A 27,701-nucleotide genomic window follows, 5' to 3' on the forward strand; every position below is an offset into this window, starting at 1 on the left:
GGTCTTTGGTGTGTTAACAAAGTTTTTTCTATAATTTGATCTTGTGACTTCATACTCAGTTTCAAACCTGAACAAGTTAATAGAGACAAACAGAGTTTTATGAAGACGAAGTAGAAAATGAGACCTCTACTGTCACAGTGTTAACAATATTTTCTATTTATTGACTGTGTGACTTAGTCTTTTATCCAAAATGACCAAATAAATTGTCCAAGACTTTATTGAGTGTAACATTCTGACTAAGTTTCATTAAGATCTGGCTAAAGTTGGAACCTCTAGATTTTTGATACGGATGGGCACAGGGCAATCACAATAGCTTTCCTTGTAAACTTTGTGCAAAATTATCTTTTTATTACACAACATAAAATCAAAACAAAACAATGTGGTTTTTAAAATTTATTTGACACACAAACAATTTTATATCCTTGCACATAAGAAAATTTACATAGTATATTTATTTTTGGCACAAGTGGCAAACATAGTTCAAACAAAAAAGATTACGAATTAAAATGTTCTTTTCTCATGCTTTATTTTTTGGATCAAACAAGTATCTGTTATTCAAATACAGATTTATCACCTATGAAGATGTTTAATTGTGCTTAAATTCATCTTCTAAAAAGGGAAAGCTATTCTCAACGAAAACAAATATAAATTTGCAGTCAGAAAAACATTTGAATGACATTATTTATACCAACTAAAGGGAGATAACCAAAAATTATCAACGAATTACTGAAGATTTGATAAAATTCCGGACTAATTTATTTTCACTAATATTTATGGACTGTTCTACATATTCAATTAAGTCATGAATGAATATTAAATGGTATTGTCTTCCAAAATGTAATCAGTTTGTAATCAGTATGACTTCTTAAGACTATGAAATTATAAGAAGTAAATCTAAGTGGGAACAAACATTACCAAACCTTTGATCAAAGGAACAATTTATCTTCAAAACCTCATTTCATATACTAGTATACTTTTTCAACAAAGTCACTATAAGTCTTTGTTTGCTTCCATTCTAATGAATCAATGTTTAACATAGTCCAATAGAAAACACAGCAGACCTGGAATAAAATAAATTGTCCTTACATAGCCAACGTTACCAGTATATCGAAGTCATGGTCATTCTCTATCAAAGAATTGTGCTTCATACAATACAGTCAAAGAACATTGTGATCAGCTAACATGTTTAACATAAGGCAAGATAAATCATATTTCATGTTGGCAAGCCATTTAACATCTTCCATTTAGATGACCTGTAGGCCAGAGATTCGGTAAGTTATATGAATACTGAAAATGGTATTTGCTATGTGGATACAATGATTAGCAATCAAAAACAAGAAATGAATTTCAAAACTAGGGGCTTTTCTAGTACTTTTTGGTAATTAGCTCTTGTTCCTTTCATTTTTTAAATACCTTTTGTATCATTTCTAAAATGTATCAGAACCTCTAACTTTTTAACCTTTAGGCTGCTAAATTTCTAAACCTGACTGGTCCATCATTCAATCTGGGCAGTGCCATTTGTTACTTGAAGGAGTGTTTACTGACAATTTACTGACTGAATAGTGAACAGTGCAGATCAGGATCATCTGCACGGATGTGCAGCCTGATCTTGGTCTGCACTGGTCGCAAAGGCAGAATCATTTGCCGCCAGCAGGCTAAAGGTTAATGGTTATAAAACTGGTATCTTTAGTCATACAGGTGTTAACGAAGTCTGGATGAAACTCCAGGTGTGCATATCAGACATTGCAAGCATGGATAGATGTCTGAATAAATCCATCAAGCCTTCTTAAAGTCAACCAAACGGATTGCCAACATGTCTCACAAGTAATTGGTATTTTAAGCATGACATTAACCAGATTCCCTCTACTTGGTCAGTAATATTCATGTATAAAAATAATCACATTTTACATAAATGGAAGATATCCATCTATTCTTTCTATCACCAGGGTGGAAAATACTTTTGTATCATTTCTAAAAATAGAAATAGCAAGATGGGCACAAATTATCAGATTATAGCACTTTTCACAAAAAGAAATTGCACAGCATTCATAGAACAGTCAAATCTAGAAAATTTCAAATGCAAAAGACAACCCAAGCACAAGTATAGGTTTAAATTCCTGTTACATAGACTTATTTTTAAAGGGACACACCTCAAAATTTATGTCTCTTATTTACTGCAAAACTGGAAGTGGATTACTTGTCACATATTTTACAGACTGCAATTATGTTTTTGTAAATAAATACTGTAAAGAACTCACTGAATTACCTTTTAATTATTTAAGAAATGAAATATCTCAAAACAGTGATTTGTTCTTCAATAAAAGTTACTGCTGTTCAGATGTGAAGGAATTATATCGTGAGTCTGCAAGATTTTATTCAAGAGGAAATCACTTTTTGAATATATTGTATTGATCCCATGATACTAAAGATTGTTGTATGGATAAACTGTTTCAATTATAACAGGATATCAAACACTGTTATCTACATTTTTGATGAAACACACCAAATATTTGCCTGTTTTGTGTGGTTTTCTTTTCCAGCAAGCTACTATAACATTTGATGCTATGGTATAACAACTATGGCAATCAAACAAAGAGTCTGTCTTCTTTGTTTAGGATAATAAATTTTAAACTAGTAAGAATTTTTAACTATGAAAAGTATATATGTCACAGGGTGAGAAAAACGTGCAGCCAGACCGGGACTCGAACCCGGGGCCTTGGACCGTTCCGATGCTCTACCGAATGAGCTACCCAGACGCCTACACATTTTCTGCCCGTTTAAATATTCAAGTTCTATATACCGTGACATATAAATATTGAACAATCTGACATTAATCTTGAGGAGAGCCCCTTAAATCCCTATAAACATTGTGGCTTAAATTAAAGCCTTAATGGTCATACAGTTTCCTGTACAAAAATAAATAGAATAATCAGCGTTATCAGGAAAGCCATTTTTGACACTAAATCTATTGTAAATGTACTAATCTAAAACCAACCCCACTCAAACACTGTCTCATGAGATACTGACCCTACTCTAAATCATCTAAGGATCCCCATTGACCGTAATTATGACACTTTTGATAATCTAAACTTAAGTATGGGTTATAAAGTTGAATATTTTTGGGCACCTTGCACAGCAGTAAGTTTTACATATTTAAACAGCTTCTTTATGTGACAAGTCAAAATTTTATATTAACAATTCAAAAGTAAATTCTGAAAAATGCGGCCAATATGGCAGTGTGTTAATTTATAAAGAGAACTCAACTGTTGCTGCAACAACAGTTTTTGCAATAACAGTTTTAAGAACATGGAGTTTATTGCTGGTCTTTGTGATACCATTTCAAACCAGAATGGATAGAGGAATACAAACCATCCATCTGTCTGTCATTTTGCATGAATTTATTTTTATATAACTTTACCTAAATGTAAATTTCACTGAGACAAAACCTACCTTAGATTGGGTTAAGGTCAAGGAAAAGAGCATCCCAAAAATCAACCTTGGTTAAATAGGAAGTTTTCTATATCTTCTCTTTATCTTAATCTATCTATTAAATTATTATTTACATAATTCGACATAAATTTTGATCAATTGTTTTGTCATGTTAAAATTACACTGACACAATTAAGGTTATCATGCTCATATTGTGACCTCACTTGGCTTAGAGAAGTGTTTGTAACATCTTTACTATACAACTGGGTTTCAAATGTGACTTTAAAGAATTTGGACTTGATAAAACTAATCACCTATTCTCAAGTTTGTAGGAAGAATAAAATTATCAAAAATTGTAAATAACAATGGAATCAATCATCCCAGAGATTCTATCAGTTATAGGTTACACATTTTGACCTTCCTGTATCAGACTAATTGTATATGTTACATATCAACAAGTAAATGTTACAGCAGTGTAGCAAAAGATACAAAACTTATGCATTCTGTATCACAAAGTACAGTCAAATTCTCTTTCAAATCAATTTTCTTCTGCATTACTATTGCAGTAAATAACTTCTATACATATTTTTTAAAACTCTTTACGAGTGTTTTATGAATAAAAACAATAAAAGAAACTAATTACAACACATTAATTTATCTTTTATTAGTGTTTTCTGAATTTCATAAATGACAGTTTTTCCTCTAGCCTCCATATTTGATTAAAATTCTTCAAACATTTATATTTTCGAAAATAGCATGTTTTTTAAAAAAATATAATTTTCATTTTTTTGTTTTAAGAAAGAGCCTATCTGTATGTAGATCTAGTAATATTTTAGTAACTAATGCTGTGCAAGTTCACTTCTTTGACTTTGTAACCCAACCCATTTTCTAACATCCATCCCTACCCACTTATAACAATGATACTAGGAATTTCTAATAAAACTTAAAATGATCCATCAACACTTTCAAACTTGCTTAGAGTAAAATCTAACTCAGTAGCACAGGTACTGTGAAAATGAAATTAATAAATTACTATAACTGACAAGGTTACCAGTGAACACAATTCTGTGAGGTTTATTGTATGATAAACTAGACTCTGGATTAATCCTGATAAAAAAATAAACATCAGAATGGATTTATCCAGTTCACAATAATAGACATCATCATAGATTAATCCTGGTCACAACAAGAGCTGTCTGTGGACAGCGCGCTCCACTATTCTCAGTGCTTGATAGTATAATATAAGCAATATGGGTAAAACTTTAACAATACAATAAGCATATTCTAAGTCGAAAAGGGGCCATAATTCAGTCAAAATGCTTGATAGAGTTGCCTCCTCCTTTTTACAGACTGGGGTCATGATGGTAAGCAAGTATGCAAAATATGAAAGCAATATCTCAATGGACTTTGAAAATATTTGGGGTGGTACGCAAACTTTAACATTTATTCTAAGTCGAAAAGGGGCCATAATTCAGTCAAAATGCTTGATAGAGTTGCCTCCTCCTTTTTACAGACTGGGGTCATGATGGTAAACAAGTATGCAAAATATGAAGGCAATATCTCAATGGACTTTGAAAATATTTGGGGTGGTACGCAAACTTTAACATTTATTCTAAGTCAAAAAGGGGCCATAATTCAGTCAAAATGCTTGATAGAGTTACCTCCTCCTTTTCACAGACTGGGGTCATGATGGTAAACAAGTATGCAAAATATGAAAGCAATATCTCAATGGACTTTGAAAATATTTGGGGTAGTACGCAAACTTTAACATTTGTGTGACGTTCACGCTAACGCTCACGCCGGGGCGAGTAGGATAGCTCCCCTATTCTTTGAATAGTCGAGCTAAAAAATACATCAGGCTGCAGCATAGATTAATCCTGGTCACAAAAACAGACATCAGGCTGCAGCATGGATTAATCCTGGTCACAAAAACAGACATCAGGCTGCACCATGGATTAATCCTGGTCAAAAAAACAGACATCTGTCGGCAGCATAGATTAATCCTGGTAAAAAAAACAGACATCAGGCTGCAGCATGGATTAATCCTGGTCAAAAACCAGACATCAGGCTGCAGCTGGTCACAAAAACAGACATCAGGCTGCAGCTGGTCACAAAAACAGACATCAGGCTGCAGCATGGATTAATCCTGGTCATAAAAACAGACATCAGGCTGCAGCATGGATTAATCCTGGTCACAAAAACAGACATCAGGCTGCAGCATGGATTAATCCTGGTCACAAAAACAGACATCAGGCTGCAGCATGGATTAATCCTGATCACAAAAACAGACATCAGGCTGCAGCATGGATTAATCCTGGTCACAAAAACAGACATCAGGCTGCAGCATGGATTAATCCTGATCACAAAAACAGACATCAGGCTGCAGCATGGATTAATCCTGGTCACAAAAACAGACATCAGGCTGCAGCTGGTCACAAAAACAGACATCAGGCTGCAGCATGGATTAATCCTGGTCATAAAAACAGACATCAGGCTGCAGCATGGATTAATCCTGGTCACAAAAACAGACATCAGGCTGCAGCATGGATTAATCCTGGTCACAAAAACAGACATCAGGCTGCAGCATGGATTAATCCTGGTCACAAAAACAGACATCAGGCTGCAGCATGGATTAATCCTGATCACAAAAACAGACATCAGGCTGCAGCATGGATTAATCCTGATCACAAAAACAGACATCAGGCTGCAGCATGAATTAATCCTGGTCATAAAAACAGACATCAGGCTACAGCATGGATTAATCCTGGTCACAAAAGTAATCAGCAGTATTGAATAATCCTGATTTCAGACAATCATTGGTTTCCTCTTTGTTCTTTGATAGTTTTGCTCCGTGGTTCAGGTGAAAACTTCTGAGTCATCTTTTTCATAGCGAGACAATTTATCCTCCAGTACCTTCACCCTGTCAGCCAGGATCTGAGAGGCAAGTTTTTGGTGGGCTAATACCTCCTTCTTCTCATTCAACTGAAATTAATACCATATAATATATGATATACATGAATATATGCTTAATGTCTGTACATGTAGTTTCGTAAAGAAAAATTAAACACTGCTGAAGACTTACTAATTTAAAGTAAATCCTTGAGTTACGAAGTATTCTAACAAGATATGTGGCATTTCCTACATAAACATATAGGAAATTTCCAATTTATCACTCTGCAATAAAATATACATGTACTTGGCAAACAATGCTCTGTTCTAGGTTCTGGCTCACAACCACTGGATGCTACTGTCTAAACCTAACCTCTGTATACAAAGGTCTGGGACTATATTGGCAAACTGCTTCTTAATAGTATGTTCTTCATGATTCCCCAAAAATTCAGTAAGAACCCAGTTCTTATTTCGTAATTATTTTTAACTGACAAGTCATGATATGACTACAATCAAGAGATAAAGGCATTTATTTATCAGACTCATTTATTGTGGTGTACTTTACAGGAATGCAGTGACAAACTGATATCATGAAGAGCGAAAATAATAAATTAACCATTTCACTACAACACAAATTTGTTTGACAACAGCAATTTTATGGTTAATTAGGAAGATCAGATTTTTTCACCCCAACAAATTTGCCAATAAGTAGGTAAGACATTTAGATAACCGTGCTTTGCCCAGTTATCACAACCTCTTACCTATACTTATGAAATCCTCTACTCCTATTGAACTTACCATTTCTGTGAGGTAGGTGATAAGTTCATATTCTGACATGGCAGGCCCTGGCACCATACTTGACGCATCATCTGGAACATCTATAGAAACAGGTTCTGGGTTTAAAAAGTGCAGACAAAATTCACTCCTTGATAATCACCTCCCAGAATTTCTTAATAGGCTCCACTCATGAAATTACACATTTTTCCTTACTGTACATGACTTTTCATGAATTTCAAAACGGTTTCAAAATGCTCTGCAAACTTTTTTAAACAAAGTGCACTTTTGGAAATTTTAAGCCTGAAATTTGGACTCTAAATGTTAATGAATACAGGCCCTGATTCTTTCTGAAAATTTGACATACCTTCATCATTTAAACTTCCAATTAACCATTTGAGAGCTAGTTTAGCCTTAGATGTTCCAGAAAGGTTGCCTGTGCTGTTCCTGCCTGTACTGATATTTGCCAGTTGTAGGGTGAGGGATTTATTACGTTGTAACTGTTCTTCAAAGGCTTTCCTATATGCATCTACAGTATGGTAGGCCTCGTCTCTACGACTCTTGTAAAGATGTAGCTGTAGGTAAGAACAAATAATTTGGTAAGAGAAATCAAAACAAGAAGGCAAAGTTACAGAAAACTGAATACAATTCATTCATTAAAATCTAAAATCATTCATTTGTCTTAATCATTGTTAGACAATCACTCTACTGTCATTTTTACCAAATATGCTAGTAAAAAGTTCTAGATTTCTGATAATGTATTCTCCTTAAAGCGTCACGCATTTTTACCCACTGAAAAATTTGGTTGATATCTCAATACATGACCCCTTGCCAGCAAGAAATTGTTGATCACACCTTAAAATCTCCAATAAACATGACATTAAATCTGTAATTATAAAGCAGACATAATATCATGTGCTAATAAAAGTTTTGATTGCTTTTGACCTTGACTACGTTATGCAACAGCAACTTTTGTTTTGTATATAAACATTTGAAAATCAGAAAGGCTGATAACTACAGATATTATCTGCATAAAACTTTGTATGTTAAAACTTACTTTTATTGCTCTTTTGTTTATACCACACATGACCTTTAACATTTCATGAATCTTCCAGTGGCAAGTAAATCTTTTCTAAGGCATAACACATTAATTTCTTTATTTCATCGCCTTTTACAAATATAGAAATATGTTTAGTGGGTGGAGTAGCAACAAATGCAAAAAGTGTAGTGGGATGTGATTTCATCACAAACCGACTGAGTTTTCAAAATGTCCAAAGCCCTGCTGCACACATATGGAGTTACTTTTCTTATTTATTATTTTCCACCCACAGACCACAACCATATTCTTTTACAAAATAAACAGGTCTTTAATAAATTGATATACCGGTACTGAAGTACCATTGCATTTTAATTACATAAAATACTCAAGGGGTTCTAATTTTCCTTTTCAATCTGAAATTTAAACCCAACAAAAAATATAACTTGTCTTTTTTATTCAACAACTAGATGCCCACGGGCAACATGTCGAGCCCGTCAGCTGTCAAAAGGACTGGGAGTTGCACACGACACTCTGTCTCATTGAGGCAAACATTTATGCCAAATAAAAAAAAGATTGCAAAAAGTTACAATATAAGACTTGTAGCAGATCTAACAACAAAGGGAAGTAAATGTTAAAAAAAATAATTCTAAGTCCACACAAAAATCCTTACCAGTAGAGATAGGTCAAAATACATCTCAAAATTGGATGTAACATGCATGTTGTACTACAGAAAAGTGGTCTTGATTTTTCCCTATGACCAGTAATGAAAAAGTTACAATATAAGCTATTTATAGTAACAACAAAGGGAAGTAATTCTAGATTTTTGCGAATGACACTCCATCTCATGATGGTGAACAACTGTGCCAAGTTACATCAAAATCCCTCCATGCATGAAGAAGAAATGCTCCGGACAAAGTTGTCATTCTTGTATCCTTTGACCTTGACCTTAGACCTAGGGACCTGATTCTTGCGCACGACACTCCATCTCATGATGGTGAACAATTGTGCCAAGTTACATTAAAATCCCTCCATGCATGAAGAAGAAATGCTACGGACAAAGTCATTATTGAATTTGACCTTTGACCTCTTAGTGTGACCTTGACCTTTGAGATAGGAACCTGGGGTTTGCGCATGACACTCCGTCTCACTGAGGTTTACATTCATGCCAAGTATAAACAAGATTGCTCCATGCATGTCAAAGTTATGGTCCGGACAAACAAATCCGGACGGACGCACGAACGGACGCACGCACATACACCGAACAGCCATTTGGACAACTATGTCTTCGCTTCCACAAGCGGGCTCGACAAAAACTATCCTGACGAAGTACAGTTGAAACCTGATATCTCGAATTCCAAGGTATCAAGCGTTTTGCTTCTTGATAATTGGAATTCGGTTTAGTGATATTTTGTGCACGTGTTTTCTGGACTTTCTTCGAAATAGCTGGAATTCCAAGATAAGCAAGACAGCAAACAATTTTGCACTGTAAAGAAAACCTACCTCTTCTTTCATTTTGACAATTTCCTTTTTGAGATTCGCAGCTGCGTGGGCACAGCCACATGGCTCGGGACTAGAAATTCTACATCTACATGCTCCAAGTACAGCAAGCTGAAATTATCATTTTTAACATTGCTAAGTATACTTAATTTATTTTTTATTTCTAAATATTTTCCATCTAATTTCACCTCACTTATTATTTTCAAAAGTGTGAGTAGATTCACACTATCAATGACATTAAGTAACTTCATTTCTTGATAAACCGGTTATGGGTTGGGTTTTTTGGGGGTTTTGTAAAGTTTTCAGTCACACCCACGCCATTCTTCCCCATATGAACCTGAGGTGGAGGACAAATGATTTCAGACACAATGTCTTTTATCAAATTGTCACAGAGAACATAAGCCTCGCAGGGATCAAACTCACGACCCCACGATCTGTAGAGCGGCACTCTCCCTACTGAGCTAAATCGGTGGGCTGCACCACGGTAAAACCAATGACCTGCTAGCCAGGTGGTTAGCTTCCTAATGTCAATCCTGGCAGTGATCAAACCAACAGTTGACATATGACAGTAATCACTCTGCCACAGAGGTTCCTTCTAAACAAAAGCTGTTCTGCTATACATCAGTATTACTGTGATGACTATGAAATACATACCTCAGTACTGGAGAACGAACAGTAATTTTCCTCAGAGGAAACACTTCTTGTCTTCTCATATTTAGCTCTCTCCTGTATATCTAACAATGCTAACAGCTCATCATTCTCTCTGTCTACAGCTACAAAACATATTATGTCAGAATGTGAATGTGTGCATCATATCCTCACTGTGGAACAACATAAATGGTGGATATTTGGAGGAAGAAAAGTATTATTTTCTGTTTGCTTGACATTGTCTGCACTGTCTGATTAAAGCTTAATGCCAAGGCATAATTGTAATTATGTATATCATTGAATGCAAAACTGTCACAACATTTCCATGTGAAAAAGGGGCATGACTTCTACAAGCTAGAGATATGAACTTGCCAAATCAGGAGATCATCTCATAATGCCCATGTGTGAAGTTTGAAAGCATTAGGTTAAGTAGATTTGGGGAAACCTGCTTACATGCAAAACTTTAACCAAATTTTCCTTGTTAAAAAAAGGATAATTATGACAAATAAGAGCTACAGTTATGTAACTCGCCCTGTAAGGCCAACTCATAATGCTGAAGACATGTATGAAGTTTGAACGCATTTTGCCTATTAGTCTGTGAGAAACCTGCCTACATGCCAAACTTTAACATGAAATTTTAAGTAATAAAGGGGCATAATTTTAACAACATGAAAGATAGAGCTATGTAACTTATCCTGTGAGGTCACTTTATACTGCCAAATTTAAGTGTGATGTCTGAAAGCATTAGGCTTAGTAGAGTAAGACATACTTGCTTACATGAAAACTTGTGACATTGACACAGAGGTCGGCTAAATCTTATGACATTGACACAGAGGTCAGCTAAATCTTGTGACACTGACACAGAGGTCGGCTAAATCTTGTGACACTGACACAGAGGTCGGCTAAATCTTGTGACACTGACACAGAGGTCAGCTAAATCTTGTGACAATGGCACAGAGGTCGGCTAAATCTTGTGACAATGACACAGAGGTCGGCTTAATCTTGTGACACTGACACAGAGGTCGGCTAAATCTTGTGACACTGACACAGAGGTCCGCTAAATCTTGTGACACTGACACAGAGGTCGGCTAAATCTTGTGACACTGACACAGGGGTCGGTTAAATCTTGTGACACTGACACAGGGGTCGGCTTAATCTTGTGACACTGACACAGAGGTCGGCTAAATCTTGTGACACTGACACAGAGGTCGGCTAAATCTTGTGACACTGACACAGAGGTCGGCTAAATCTTGTGACATTGACACAGAGGTCAGTTAAATCTTGTGACATTGACACAGAGGTCCACTAAAGGATGACAACAAAAGGTCTGTTTGAAACATTTTAAACAGTCGAGCCAAAAATGTATATAATCCTAAATGTATGCATACTCTGACAAGTATGAAATATCAACTTTTCTATTAATTAAATAAACTCATGCAAAGCTTTATGCATACCCATCTTCTGAGCTGTAACTTTTCGTAGGTCTTCCATCTTCAACTCTAACGTCTTCATCAGGGACTTGTTTTCTTGGCACTTTCTACATGGTTATAAACATTAGATAAAGAACAGCTAAACATATGGCATAACCAGCCAGTACTACCAGTATGCTGTTTACATACAGACTTTGTATCTCTATCTTAATTGGAAACCTAACTTCATTAGGAAATATAAATTGTGTTAGAATTCAGTAAAATATGTTACAATTATATGAACAGAGGATGAAATTAGTCTTTTTTTAATGCAGATGTAGAGACTATGTTAAAAGTAAGTGCAAGACCTATTTGGAAGCTGCCAATATAAAAAGATGTGATAAATATATTCTTCCCACCACCAAAGATAACTTCATCTAATTCCTATATAAGTTGAGACTTTATGATACATAATTTCAGTAGTCATAAATTAGCAGTCAAAAGATCTCTTAATATCAGGTAAATAACTTATACCAGAGCATGCCAGAGCTGTTGGGCATTGGAACCCACAACATTTTCAATCAAATACAGTTAAATTTGTTATCTAGCTATATAAATCAGAACAAACTTCATAAAGAACAAAACCAGTACACAAATTGTTTATAGGACAACATTTATGCTTTCCATATGAAAGAATGTACAGTTTACTTTTTGTACTTTTCATATTTTTTTATCTTGACTGTTAATTTTTTGTATTTTACACATTTTTTTTTTCATCATGACTCTTTTAGCTTTTGTAAAAACCATGCACTGTCCATGCAATATCCCTGTTCTATATTCTACAAGAGTACCTTGTATATTTCTCTATGGGAACAGTTTTAGGTTTAGAATCGTCTTTAACTCTGTCTGTGTGCCGCCTCTGCTTGAGAAGTTGTGTGGAGAGGTCACCGAGATCCTGGTCTGGTTGCACAACAAGGGAGGTCACTCTATCACTATTACCACCACCAGCTACATTCACCTATACAAGTGTGAATACAGGGAGGCTATACAAGAAAACTACAGAATTTCCACATGCTGCAACCCAGTGCTTTTCCTTATTTTTTGGCAAATTTACTTCCCCCATGTTTGGCAAACAACACTAATATACTGTCAAAGCAGAAATTTTCACTATTAGTATATTTCAAATTCAAGAAGGATCCCAGTTTCAAGAATATTAACCCTCATGAACATACTCAAAATTTCAAATTCGCGAAATTTTGACCCAGCAAAATTATGTGCTTTTACAGTAGGTAGTGTTTACTGCTGATCACTTTTTACACAAACAAAAGAAGAGCAATCAGTGAATTGATGTATGCTCCTCAAATATATCCTGGCCACTGCAAGTGTGCATATGTTGGTATTTAAACATAACATGATGAATAACAAGAGCTGTCTCCATAGGATGACACATGCCCCCGATGGCACTTTGAATGAATAGTTATGGCCGATGTTAGAGTTTAGGACCTTTGATCTATGGACCTGGGTCTTGCGCACGACATGTTGTCTTACTGTGGTACACATTCATGCCCAATAATTTTAAAATCCATGCATGAATGACAAAGATATGGACCGGACAGGCCCACCAATGCACTATCATGAAATATGACCTTTAACGTCTAAGTGTGACCTTGACCTTTGAGCTACGGACCTGGGTCTTGCGCGCGACACGTCGTCTTACTGTGGTACACATTCATGCCAAGTTATTTGAAAATCCATCCATGGATGACAAAGATATGGACCGGACACGAATGCACTATCATGAAAAATGACCTTTAACGTCTAAGTGTGACCTTGACCTTTGAGCTACGGACATGGGTCTTGCGCACCACACGTCGTCTTACTGTGGTACACATTCATGCCAAGTTATTTAAAAAAAATCCATCCATGGATGACAAAGATATGGACCAGACACGAATGCACTATCATGAAAAATGACCTTTAACCTCTAAGTGTGACCTTGACCTTTGAGCTACGGACCTGGGTCTTGCGCGCGACACGTTGTCTTACTGTGGTACACATTCATGCCAAGTTATTTGATAATCCATCCATGGATGACAAAGATATGGACCGGACACGAAAATTGCGGACAGACCGACAGACGGTTCAAAAACTATATGCCTCCCTTCGGGGGCATAAAAAAGATTTTATCTTTGTTTATCATTTGGCTCAGTAACTAAATAATACACCAAGCAAATAATTACTACAGTGAAATAGTACATATCCTCAGTTGGGCAAGAAAAAATACATAAACCAGGGTTTTAACACATGTTGAAACTGGGTTACAGCATACATGTATAGTAATAACATATATTTAACTCAGTGGAGGTAATAAGATTACCATGTAAAATATACTGATTTCTGACTCTGCTTTCTATCATAATACGAGGAAAATATGTGTTTCATGGAAAGGTCACAAAGTGCAGACAAGCAATAATCTCCTGCTTTTATGGCTAAAGAAGTACCCTTTAACAGGATAAATGTATTAAATACATGTATAAATATATGTTAATTTATAAATGTTTGTTTATAAAGCAAATATTGACAAAACAGACACTCTTTGTTTTGTTTGATCATGTCTGTAAGCAAAAAAGGATTTACCTCCAATAAATTTAGAACAGAATATAATATAAACAGAGCTGAAAACAGAAAACTACATGTTGTTAGAAGGGGAAAAAATTAAAATACCATATTTATTCAAATAAATTGGTATCATAATGTATTAGATATTTTCCCTGTTTAAACAGATACCTTGTTAACAATTTAAACAATAAAATATATCATCATACAGAACATCAAATAATGAAATAAAGTATTTAAGTATACTTAATAATCTGTTCTTGTTTAAAAAACAGGAAGTTCCATTTATTCATAATAAATATGGTAAAGTAACTGATAAAAGTACAGAATAAAAGTTTGAAAGAATAAGCCAGGCTAGCTATAACCAGGTAAATAAGAACAAGCAAAGTTCAATAAGAGAGCTTTCACAATTCATATGTTAATCTAAAGTAATAAGTTCATTGTTTTGAGACATGAACTATCATCCTGAAAATGACTGACCATCAAAGTGTTATGTACAAGCATGACACATTTAATATTAACCTAATGTGTAGATTTTCTCAAAAAAACTTATTGATGCACAAGAAGATAAGTAACAGAATACTAGAGGGATGGAGACAACATAAACATTTAGTTCCAAGTAAGGGACTGCATTTAGTAAATATACAACTTGTGGCAAGTTATATTGATCTAACATTACAATTGTTAGTATTACATTTAAATTATCTTGTAGTAAGTTCAACAAAGCATAACATTAATTATTGGCACAGACATTCAACAAAATGCAACATTTTTGAAGATCCATAACTCAGCCCAGATGATCTACAGTACAGACTGTGAATGAAAGAGAATCACCATTCGCTTAACCATTAATGACTCAAACACCTGGCTTGACCTGAGCAATTCCTCGGTCCTTTTTCTTATAGCCTGTGTTTGCAAAGTCTAAAACTCTGGGTTACTCAATCTTTTTGTCAATCCCCATGTGTTCAAGCAGTAAGTGTTTTTACTGTGGCCTCTCTGTTTCTTCACCACATATGAAACTGAACACATATTGTTTAACCTAGAAACTGACTATAACATGAGACACCAGCTAGACTGAACACATATTACAGGCTTCAAGCACTATTTGTCAAAATATTAGGGTTATTTTTGCCAAAAATAAGGGCCAAATTAGCAGGCCACCAGATCCAGAAATATTTGACTGGGGGCACGAGTCTCGGACAAAGACGTCACTGCTGAGGCACATACAGCCAAAGAGTGGGTAGGTATAGGGAGGGGGGATATACAGGTATGAAATGGTGGCTCTGGTACATTTACTGGTGGGGGTACTCCGCTCATTTTAGGGGTGTCAGGGGGCTCTCCCCTGGAAATTTTTGAAGTACAGGCTTAAACGGGTGGCCTCTGGTGCATTTTTATGTCTAAATTTTGAGGTAATGGAGGGGGTACTTCCCTCTTGATTTGGAGGGATGGTGGGGTCAGAGGGCTGACTCCCTGTAATATTTTGAAATACAGGTATGAAATGGTGGCTCTGGTACATTTACTGGTGGGTGTACTCTCCTCATTTTAGGGGGGACTGGGGGCTCTCCCCCGATAAATTTTTGATTTACAGGCATGAAATGGTGGCCTCTGGTGCATTTTTAGGTCTAAATTCTGAGGTAATGGGGAGGGTGGCAGTTACTCCTTCTTAAGGATGATCTGGAAAATTTTGCACTACTGGTATAAAATGGTGGCCTTTGGTGCATTTCTGGCTTTAAATTTTGAGAAAATATTATTCCTTTGCCAAAACAGTAGGGTCCACCTTTGATCAGTACCTGCCCTTTGACCATATATACAGTTGTTTTTCATCATCATTCAGTGAAGTATATCTATGTTTCATGAAGCTGTTGCCTAGGAACTCATGGAAACCGAAAGAAGCATCCTCTGTAAATGAATCTTAAAGAATATTAACTTCAATAACTTAATTGGTTCATTATATGCATGACTTTGTGCAATTTTTTTTTAAGTTCAGACAGAAAAATACAAAAAATTAGGAAAAATTAAAAACAAGAGGGCCATGATGGCCTTATATCGCTCACCTGTTATCATTGCACTTGAGGACAAGAAGGTTCTCAGAAAAAATATCTAAGTCCAAAGGACAGGAACAACAAAGGGAAGAAATTTAACCAAAAAGAAAAAAAAATTCTTACAAGGTATAGATATGTCAAAATACACCTAAAAATTGGAGGTACCATCCATGTTGTACCACAGGAAAGTGGTCTCGGTTTTTCCCTGCGGCCAATAATAAAAAAGTTACTAAAAATAATCTATTTATAGTAACGTAAAAGGGAAGTAATTGAAAATAAATAAATATTGTAAGTAAACAAAAGAAGGATCTGCCAAATAAATCTGTTGACATAAATGAAATTTCAGATCAGTATCTTCATTAGTTATGGAGATATAACCATTTTAATTTGAAATAAAGGGAGGTAATTTGACATAAAATCAGTCCATAGTTATCTACCCTGATTGTCTCAGTCCAACTAATAACAATAATGAAATTTCAAATAAGTCCTATAAATACTTACTGATATAAATCCATTTTGATTACTATCAGGGGAGGTAATCAGATATAAAAATAACTCTGGAACCTACGATTAGATCTGATTTGTCATGGAATCCAAGATTTTTTGTTGTTGAAGATATTTTGGAAGTTTGTATCAAATAAAACCATAAATGAAGTCTCTATATGGCTGCAAAAGCCAAAATAGCCAATTTTGGACCTTTAAGGGGCCATAACTCTGGAACCCATGATGGAATCTGGCCAGTTGAAGAAAGGAACCAAGACCTTGTGGAGATACAAGTTGTGTGCAAGTTTGGTTAAAATCAAATCATAAATGAAGCTGCTATTGTGCAGACAAGGTCAAAATAGCTAATTTTGGCCCTTTCAGGGGCCATAACTCTGGAACCCATTATGGGATCTGGCCTGTTCAAGAAAGGAACCAAGATCTTATGGTGACACAAGTTTTCTGCAAGTTTGATTAAATTCAAATCATAAATGAAGCTGCTATTGTGCAGACAAGGTCAAAATAGCTAATTTTGGCCCTTTCAGGGGCCATAACTCTGGAACCCATAATGGGACCTGGCTGGTTCAAGAAAGGAACCAAGATCTCATGGTGACACAAGTTTTGTGTAAGTTTGATGAAATTCAAATCATAAATGAAGCTTCTATTGTGCAGACAAGGTCAAAATAGCTAATTTTGGCCCTTTCAGGGGCCATAACTCTGGAACCCATAATGGGATCTAGCCAGTTCAAGAAAGGAACCAAGATCTTATGGTGATACAAGTTGTGTGCAAGTTTGGTTAAAATAAAATCATAAACGAAACCACTATCGTGCAGACACGAAATTGTTGACGCACGGACGGACCCACAGACGGATGCACAGACAACGGACGAAGGGTGATCACAAAAGCTCACCTTAAGCTAAAAAGTAAGGGCTTTTTTAGGAATTTGGGCCTTTTTGAGTGTTTTTTTTAGGAATTTTAGGGCCACTTGAAAGCCTGATATTATTATATATCCTAGAAACTGACTACAATATGAGACACCAGCTAGGTAGATTATTCTATTTTCAAATCAAAACTGTTTATATCATCATACAGCTTTAAAAATGAAGCTAGTGTACAGTTACATGTATAAACAAACACCTATATTAACAAGAAGCTGCGTTCAATAAACGCTTGATGCCCCCGGTGGCATCCTTGTCGATACAAAGCAACCAAGTCCAAAACGAGGTCAAGTTCAAGGTCAAAATGAGGTCAGGTGATGTGTGAAGATGAGGAATGGTCACAGGTTACATCTGCATTAGTATCAGTTCATTCTTGTAAGGGGTATTGATGCTAGACGAAACAGTCCCATTTGGTTAACCAAGAGATGGCCCATATAAAGCAACCTAAGTCCAAAATGAGGTCAAGGTCAAGGTCAAACTGAGGTCTGGTGATGTGTGAAGATGAGGAATGGTCACAGGTTACACAAAACGGTCCCATTTGGTTAACCAAGAGATGGCCCATATAAAGCAACCTAAGTCCAAAATGAGGTCAGGTGATGTCTTAAGATGAGGAATAGTCACAGGTTACATCTGCATTAGTATCATGTCATTCTAGTAAGGGGTATTGACGCTAGACAAACGGTCCCATTTGGTTAACCGGACGGACGGACGAACAAACAGACAGGACAATCACTATATGCCTCCCGCCGGGGGCATAAAAATATTTCCCTATTTACAATGATTTTGTGATTTCAAGACATAAAAAGCTTTGTCTAAAACACCTTCCCATACTCTCAGTAAATAACAAGGATGAAATGCCCAATAAGGTTTCTCTGATATATATATATACATGATATAGTGCTGGGAAACAGTCAAAATTTCTGCATCAAAAAATGCCTGACCCCTGATTAACCATGATGAAAATCAGATGTAATCATTCTAGCCAAAATCAGATCAAAAACTGAAGTTTTCAATTCTGGGCAACTACATGATTTCAGTAACTTTGGTCATTTTAAAAACACTGCTCAGAAGCTGTTAACTGTACCAATTAGTGAATGGTACTAGATTTAGCTTATTTTGGCTGCTTTCCTTACATTTTCTATGTTTCAAGCTACCTTACATCAATACTGATTCTAAGCTGTTAATAATCTTACCTATCAAATCTTTGAGCCCACACTTCCTGGCTATCCAACAGTGTATTCTCTTGACGTTCAACTTCAAACTGCAACTCACATATCTCCTGATACCATGCAACATGCAATAGAGAGATCACTGGGCATTCAAGTAAACATACAGGATGTTAGTTGCAAATATACATTCATGTACTTACTGACTATACTTCTACCATAGTAGAAATTTAGAAAAGCTGAACAGAGCATTATCACAGTAAAGATTTATGACTAATTTATTTCAATTCTCTAACATGTTAGTTCAAACAGGAAATAAAGATTGTTTACAAGAATAAATCAGCAGTTCAATTAACAATATACTTCATATATATATATAAGATGAAACCATTTAATTTCGCAGGTATGAGACTTGGTGGTGAGAGCCAAAATAGCTGATGAAATCATTGAAATGGTTTTGGATATCAACTTTTGAACACAAAATTAGTGGGAACTATACTTGTTCATTGGGATTAAAATTTGTGGATTGACTCAATTGGGAAATCCACAAAAGGTAGTGCCCAAATAACTACTTGTGATTTCAAAGAAAGAAAATACAGAGGAAATGATGAAGTTCAAAGAAGAAATATTAGTGATGTTGTAAGACAGAAAAGGAGCATATTCTTCAGTGATTTTCCTTACTTAGTAGATTACAGCTATGAGCAAGTCATTCCACTTCTAGTGTAACACTACAAACATTCTGGCAGAACTCGTCTCAAAATTTTAATGACACACAGATTTTCATAAAAAACAAACATAACAGTAGTACTGTTAAATCAGAAGATTTTGTGAAAGATTTATTTTTGCTACATTCCCTTTGTTACCGTTATATTTAGTCCTATATATTACACAAGTTGGTCATACATTACAAAGATTTTACCTTATATGACCTACTTCTACTTAAACAACAGCTGTGGGATGACAGCAACGCCTGACTACCAGTATTCAAAAGTCTTGCCATTAAACAAACTTAAAGTAATGATAGCACAGACATATTAAACAAGTACGAGCAGGGCAAATATATTGAGTCAAAGAATTTTCCCTTCTTAAGATGCTTATTGAGATAACACATTACACACAAAAAATTACTTTGTTGAAACAGGGGCATAACTTTGTAAACAAAAAAAGAGTTAGTAGTGTTATAGAACCAGTGAAATGTATGTCATCACAGTGGACACATGTATGAAGTTTCAATCCTTTCCCACTAGCAGTTAATGAGATATCAAAAGCAAACACTTAACCAAAATTGCTAAGTTGTAAAAAGGACCTACCTTTAGAAAAAAAATCAAAACAGAGTCAAATAAATGAAACCTGTGAACAGTAAGATTATTACAGTGAACAAGTGTGTGAAGTTTAAATCCATTCTTAGTGGATACATAGTAACCAGCTTACAAAACAAAAACTTAACCAAATTGGGACACAGACACGGACGTTGGTTGACAAATGGATGAATGTATCTGTACAACAATGCAACTTATTGCTTGAATAGTGAAGCTAAAAACTAGCAAACTTAAAGCCTTGTGAAGAAACCATAGCCAAATTTTTTCAGTAGCCAAATCAAACCCAGTCAAGGCCACCTTAGGACTGAAGAGAACTATCTGACATAAAGAGCAGGACTGTTGGTGTTTTCTTCTAATTAGCATGTAAATGTTATCATTCATAAAACTTTACATTAGGGTATAATATTTCCCAGCAATTCTGAGCTAACTTGCAACCTGTAATCAACAGTATTAGCAAGGCTTTGTCCATGTTAAAACATGCATGTCATACCTCAAATGCCTGCACAATTTACATGGTTGGCAAGCACCTAGATAAACATTTGTCAGAAATTTCCATCATGCCACTACAAATGATCAGTGTATATAGTGGAAGTATGCAGGGGGTGGAGGGTGATATCAAATGTAAACAGTGTAATCCCCACAAAACTCCAAACCAATACCACACGGGCAAAACAATTATAAGTAAGTACTACATGGTTCAAAAGTGGACACTTCTCAATTGTGAAGTGACAAAGGTCTGAATCTAAAATATCTAATCTAGTATTACTAAAGTAGTATAGTGTTAACCTGTCACTGGACAGATTGAAATTGTTCTCTTTAAGACAGTTATTCTTACCTGGGACAATTTTAAAGTCGTTTCTTTTGAAGACATCTCTGTAAGCTTCAGTTGTTTTTGTGCTTCTTCTGCCTAAACAAACAATTTTGTATTAAAATTTTGATCCCACAGTTTAGTAACAGATTTAATCAGTAACATTAACATAGTTACTATTTATATGTTTAACAACAAGTATAGTTTTGCCAAACATATTCATATAAATTGCAGTTATTTTTTCTGTTAACCTATAAAGTTTATACACTATTCATGATAGTGCAAATATGAGCTAATGAGGACTTTTGGATTCACAAGACTAGGCAAATTATTATGGATCGAAGTGCATTAAGCGAATAGTAAAAATATGACTTGCGAAAAAACAAACCCACGAATTACCTATAAATGTTCCTTTCATATGTATTTAAATAATTATTTATTCTGTCAAGCTTACATGTATTTTGTTTTCAATAACTTTTTCCTAAATCAATGTCAACACATCAAACAACAGCATGCACAGTCATATATATGCATAAAATTGCTGCTAAACAGTTGGCTATCAATACCTGTTTTCTAAGAATATTGATGGCCTTGTATTTTGAATCAAGCCTTTGTTCACATGTCTCCAGCTCTATTTTCAAGTCTTCCACCTCCTGCAAAGAAAACATACTGATCTGTTAACACTGACAAAAAAAAAACAAGAGCGCCGCCAAGCAGGGCAATATACGCCCGAAGGCATACATCATAGGATGGTCGCAAAATTTTAAGAACTTGACTGTTGTAGCCCCAAAGGACTGGAACAACAAAAGGAAAACTTCAAAAAACAAATCTAAGTCCACAAAAAAAATCCTTATCAGGTACAGGTATGTAAAAATACACCTTAAAATTGGAGGTACCATCCATGTTGTACCATAGAAAAGTGGTCTCGGTTTTTCCCTACGGCCAATAATAAAAAAGTTTCAAAATAAGCTATTTATAGTAACATAAAAGGGAAGTAATTCAAACAAGAGCTGTCACTAATGGTGACAAATGCCCCCGCAGCACCTTGACTTTTGACCTGGTGACCCCAAAGTCAATAGGGGTGGTGTACTCAATAAGTACTATCAACATGTGAAGTCTGAAGGTCCTGGGTGCAGTGGTTCGCATGTAAAGTGCCTTCATGCAAAAAGTAAACGTTTGCCCCTGTGACCTTGACCTTTGACCTGGTGACCCCAAAGTCACTAGGGTTGGTGTACTCATACAATAATATCAGCATGTAAAGTTTGAAGGTCCTGTGTGAAGTGGTTTGCGAGTAAAGTGCCTTCATGCAAAAAGTTAATGTTGGCCCCTGTGACCTTGACCTTTGACCTGGTGACCCCAAAGTCAGGAGGAGTGGCGTACTCAATAAGTACTATCAGCATGTGAAGTTTGAAGGTCCTGGGTGCAGTGGTTCGCGAGTAAAGTGCCTTCATGCAAAAAGATAACGTTGGCCCCTGTGACCTTGACCTTTGGCCTGGTGATCCCAAATTCAGTAGGGGTGGTGTACTGAATAAGTACTATCAGCATGTGAAGTTTGATGGTCCTGGGTGCAGTGGTTTGCGAGTAAAGTGCCTTCATGCAAAAAGTTAACGTTGGCCCCTGTGACCTTGACCTTTGACCAGGTGACCCCAAATTCAGTAGGGATGGTGTACTCAATAAGTACTATCAGCAAGTGAAGTTTGAAGGTCCTGGGTGCAGTGGTTCGCGAGTAAAGTGCCTTCATGCAAAAAGTTAACGTTGGCCCCTGTGACCTTGACCTTTGACCCGGTGACCCCAAAGTCAGTAGGGGTTGTGTACTCAATAACTTGATAAGTACTATCAGCATGTGAAGTTTGAAGGTCCTGGGTGCAGTGGTTTGCGAGTAAAGTGCCTTCATGCAAAAAGTTAATGTTGGCCCCTGTGACCTTGACCTTTGACCTGGTGATCCCAAAGTCAGTAGGGGTGGTGTACTCAATAAGTACTATCAGCACGTGAAGTTTGAAGGTCCTGGGTTATTGTAAGTACAAAAAGAGATCTGACAAATAAAAACAAGAGCACTGCAATGCAGAGCAATATACACAAAGCAAAGTTATATGTCCTTTGACCCTTAAGTGTGACCTTGACCTTAAAGCGAGTCACCCGGAACATGCGCTCTGCACATCGTTACAATGTGGTGAACATTTCTGCCAAGTTTCTTTGAAATCCTTCCAGCAGTTCAAGAGTTACAGAGCGGACATGAAACAAACTGATATGACTTCTGACCCCTAAGTGTGACCTTGACCTTGAAGCAAGTCATCCCGAAGTTTCTTTGAAATCCTTCAAGGGATTCAAGAGTTACAGAGCGGACACGAAACAAACTGATATGACCTTTGACTCCTAAGTGTGACCTTGACCTTGAAGCGAGACATCCAAAACATGCACTCTGCACATCGTCTCGGTGTGGTGAACATTTGTGTAACGTTTCCTTGAAATCCTTCAAGGGGTTCAAGAGTTACAGAGCGGACACGAAATTGCTAATGGACAGACGGACGGACACCAGCGTCATAACATAATACGTCTCTTCGGGCGTATCACAAAAAAACAAGAACAAAAACTGAACTAGGAAAGTCAAAAATCTCAACTCTCATTATAGATCTTGGTAACATAGGTTTTACATTCTAAGATGACTTTTCTATTATTCAATCACTTTTTACAAATATGTCTAAAAAAACATCTGGTGAAAAAATAAGGGGGCAAAATCAAAGATGCCCTGTCAATACTATAGATAAATGTAAAACATAAACCTGCAAGGTTTCAGCTAACTTCATGGCAATTTCCTCACATGTTCTTTTCTTTCTGGATTTGTGATTTTCAGCTAAAAAAAAAAAACAGCATAAATTTCATAAACCAAATTTTGATGTAGACAAGTATTCAAAAACATCAGTGTTAAAAGCGCAGAATATGATGTAAAACTAATATTGAACAAAGATATTTCTATTTCTTTTCTCTCTGGTATTAGATATCATTGAAACAGAAAGTAACTTGATGTTATGTCATTTATCATCTCATTTTTTTTCTAAGTTACTAAACTGCAACTGAGTGTAAAGGATTTTTTATTTAATTGCTAATTATAAATAACTGATAAGTGACTTTTCCTGCAGGCAGTGGTATCGGACCAAGAACAGAAAAAATCTTTGTCCATACTGAATGATTTCAAATATGTGTCTCCTTACAAATAATGGTTAAAAATGTTACACTCTTTTTATTCAATGTCAGGCAAAAATGAAGACTTTGAAATAAGGTTTTAATATTTAATTCCCTTTTATAAATATAGTTACACAGTATACACATAATTATATGTCATATGTAAGTAGACAAATATCTGACTTGTTCCATGGTGACACATGCATGCCTGTGACTATTTTTTTATAAACAATATTCTACAGGGATAGAAGTTAACACTCAGCAGATATTATCCACCTGGGATTGTAACTACCAACGTCTAACTGAAACTACATTGCAAAAGGCCCAACATCACAAAACAAAAGTTACAACCATGATAACAAATGTAGGTTTTCCAAATATTAACAAACTCATGAAAATCCAGAATCAGCATTCAATATCTCTCATACAGAATTTTTGTTCACATAAATGCAAAGCAATATATGCCCAAAGGTTTGATCTTTGACCTTGAAGCGAACCATCCGAAACATGCACTCTACATCTTTTGCTGCTGTATCTTGCATAAAGTCATCAATTTAGCATGAACTGTATCAGACTCGCATAAAAATGAAAAGTAATTTGTAGAAAATTGCCCAATGGAAGTCAGTCTGCAACTGGTCCTTTTGACTGTAAAAATTTATAAACAAAGTTTATCAATAAAAAGTTTTAGTTCTAATAAATTTAAAAGCTTAATTTCACACTGGAATGGTCAAGCCTGCAAATGTTCAATGTGCAAACATACTTAGCAGCTTGTTCTGCAGGACCGGACGGCATCTTTTCATTACACCCAGTTTAATTCTTTGCTTGTACTCTCATTGAGGTCTTTTGCTTTTTTATTTTTGATATTTTTATTTGCTTGGTAGTTTTTGCTTTGTTTAGCTGGTTTTGTTGTATGCCTTGTTCCTCATAGTTTGCTACAATTAGTATGTGTACCTTGCTTTCCTTGTGTAGTTGACATAGTTTTATGCTTTTTTCTCCATGTTTATTTGCTTTAGTTACTTGCTGTGTTGTCAATACTTGACTTGCTTTGCATGCTTTACCTACTTTTTGTATACCTGTTTCCTTGTGAAGTCGACATAGATCTATGCCTTGTTCTCCATGTTTAGCTGCTTTAGCTGGTTTCTTTGTTTTGTTGCTTTAGTTGCACACTTTTCTTTCTATTATTTTTATGTAATAATTTGCATGCATTTTATGTTCTCTATGTGCTATTGTCATTATTACATCTTATTTTCATGCTATGTTTTATGTGCTACGGTGAAGGAGCTGCTGCTCAGTTCATTTCAGATCTGAGGTGATATTCTCGTTTAGCATATTTTTTATTTAGCTTTTTGCGCCCATTTTGCCTATCAGTTTTTTATTTCATGTTTATCTTAAGTAGTTCTTAGGCTTTTGGTCAAGAGCAGCAGGTCTTTCACAGGTTTAACTTCATGTTGTACTGCTACATGTAATTTCTGTATAACCCTATCTCTTATTTTACAGCTTGCTTACTATGTTTTAACTGTTTATCTTTGTTATATATAGTCGGTTAAAAAGCGCTTGTCGCTTATATTGTATTGTTTCTCTGTCTTGCCGACTTAAAATAAAATTTATCTTAATCTTATCTTAACAGCTTACTAGTCTTTCTTTTATAATGGAGACCAAATAATTGTGTAGTAATGCCAGCTGACCACTTAATCATTCAACATCTTGTTTACAAACTCGCACATGACAATTATCGGAAAGTGTCACCGCATCGCTGATTGGCCAAATACTATTACATCTAGTTTTATGAAAAATTTGATTCACAGTCAGACTCACAGTTCTCACAAAAATCTCACAAGTACATGAAGTGGTAGAACTAAATTATACAATCAGCATGTAAATTCAACTTGTCTTGACACCTAACACATTGTCAACAGTCTGAATTGCTGTAATTTGCGTGTGTGGATAAAAAAAGTCGGGTTGCTTGAATTTTGGTTCTTTATTGACCAACAATGTATTTTCTGTCAGATTTTTACACATGCATTGTACCCGGTGATTTTAAAAACATGCGTGCAAGTTACATTAATGTGGGAATTACCAGAGTTTTAGCATGAATGGGAATGCTGTAAATGGTCCACTACAACATGCTTGACAAAAAAAGTATCAGAAATCCCAACAGAATTTAGTTTGCTAACTTGGCAAATTTATGACTTTGAAGACTGATACTTATCCAACTTAAAACTCAATCTATGCGCATTAACTTATATCCCCGTATAACTGACAATATTACACTGTGCATCTTATTACTATACATCTATGACTCAGACTTATTAATGAAATACAATATGAAATCCTAAACCTTTCATTTTATCTTGCCCTGGAGACATATTTGAATTTGGTATTGAGACATTCATCTTTTTTCTTATTTCTTCAATGTTTCGATTAAACAATTCTTTCTGTTGCCGAATAGATGTCCCATATGTTACATCTGCATATGATGGAAAGTCAGAGCCCTTTTCCTCCACTTTGCTTTCTTTTTCAGAGCCTTGGTCCTGACAATTCGAAGTTTTTGGTTTCTCGCAAAAATATCTTTCATCATAGATCAGAATTTCTTCATCCTTTCCACTAAAAGTTTCACTGCAACGACTAGATTTTGGCACTAAGTGAGAATACTGTGTTTTGAGATCATGTATTTGTTGTATAGGCATTAATGAGAGCTCAAATTCTTCCTCGGAATCCTCTGAACAACTGCAGCCAGTGACTGTTCCTATCCGAATTATTTGACACTTTTGACAACAAACGGTCTTCAGAAGGGTTGTGAGGTTCATTTGATAAAATTGTGAGTCCTCCTGGTTTGAGTCCATCGCCAAGACCAAGATCAGCTTCTTGCATATCATCTGATTGCATATTATCGCTCATTTTTTCTTTTAAACAGTTTTTCAGACTCTTGACAGGAAGTAGGGGAGATAAATTTGAAAATTAGGTTTTATACCACTAATTTCAGCAATTGGCCAGAGGCATGATCACACTAAATAATCGGCCACCCTTATGGTTTGAACACACTAAATAGCTGTTCTTCTTTATTCTATATACAATTGACATGTTTCCAGAGACCGAAGCACACATCAGGACCCATTTTAAAAGTCTGTAACTTACATTTACTTGATTGATAAAGAATATTGTCACTGCTGAATAGAAATCAAGAGAAAATTATTATTATCATTATTTATTTTAGGACATGGTACACGATATACAATACAAACAAGACAAACAATTAAATTAGGTATCACAGACAAAAGTTGCAAATATCAAGAATCGCCATTTAAACAAGATATCATAAAAATAAAAACGGGTTAGACAGTTTGCATATAACCCTTAAGTTCATACCGTACTTTTACTTATGACCAAAAGGGAGATGACTACTAAAATCATATGACCATTACACGAGATTGAAAATTCTTCGTGTTTATGTGACATTGTTTTTGGT

General features: G+C 35.6%; 2 protein-coding genes across 3 annotated transcripts; one reads left to right on the plus strand and one right to left on the minus strand.

The window, feature by feature from the left end:
• Positions 1–382: 382 nt before the first annotated feature.
• Positions 383–27,166, minus strand: LOC123546358 (coiled-coil domain-containing protein 125-like). Of its 2 annotated transcripts, none has more exons than XM_045332563.2 (11): positions 26,574–27,166; positions 23,836–23,906; positions 21,622–21,708; positions 21,083–21,154; positions 18,956–19,041; positions 11,731–11,813; positions 10,283–10,401; positions 9,632–9,739; positions 7,460–7,667; positions 7,117–7,196; positions 383–6,411 (listed from the first exon to the last, which is right to left on the minus strand). In XM_045332563.2, the coding sequence occupies exons 1-11, from the start codon at positions 27,109–27,111 to the stop codon at positions 6,286–6,288; spliced, it is 1,578 nt and encodes a 525-aa protein (XP_045188498.2). In that variant the 5' UTR covers positions 27,112–27,166; the 3' UTR covers positions 383–6,285. The 2 variants fall into 2 exon arrangements, with proteins under 2 accessions (XP_045188498.2, XP_045188497.2); XM_045332562.2 differs by lacking the exon at positions 18,956–19,041 and adding an exon at positions 12,537–12,703 and having other exon boundaries at positions 26,574–27,165.
• Positions 1,249–6,144, plus strand: LOC128559630 (histidine-rich glycoprotein-like). The gene is made up of 2 exons (XM_053551938.1): positions 1,249–1,271; positions 5,490–6,144. The coding sequence occupies exons 1-2, from the start codon at positions 1,249–1,251 to the stop codon at positions 6,142–6,144; spliced, it is 678 nt and encodes a 225-aa protein (XP_053407913.1).
• Positions 27,167–27,701: the final 535 nt, after the last annotated feature.

This window comes from Mercenaria mercenaria, chromosome 9, assembly GCF_021730395.1.
Source record: "Mercenaria mercenaria strain notata chromosome 9, MADL_Memer_1, whole genome shotgun sequence".
Classification (NCBI taxonomy): domain Eukaryota; kingdom Metazoa; phylum Mollusca; class Bivalvia; order Venerida; family Veneridae; genus Mercenaria; species Mercenaria mercenaria.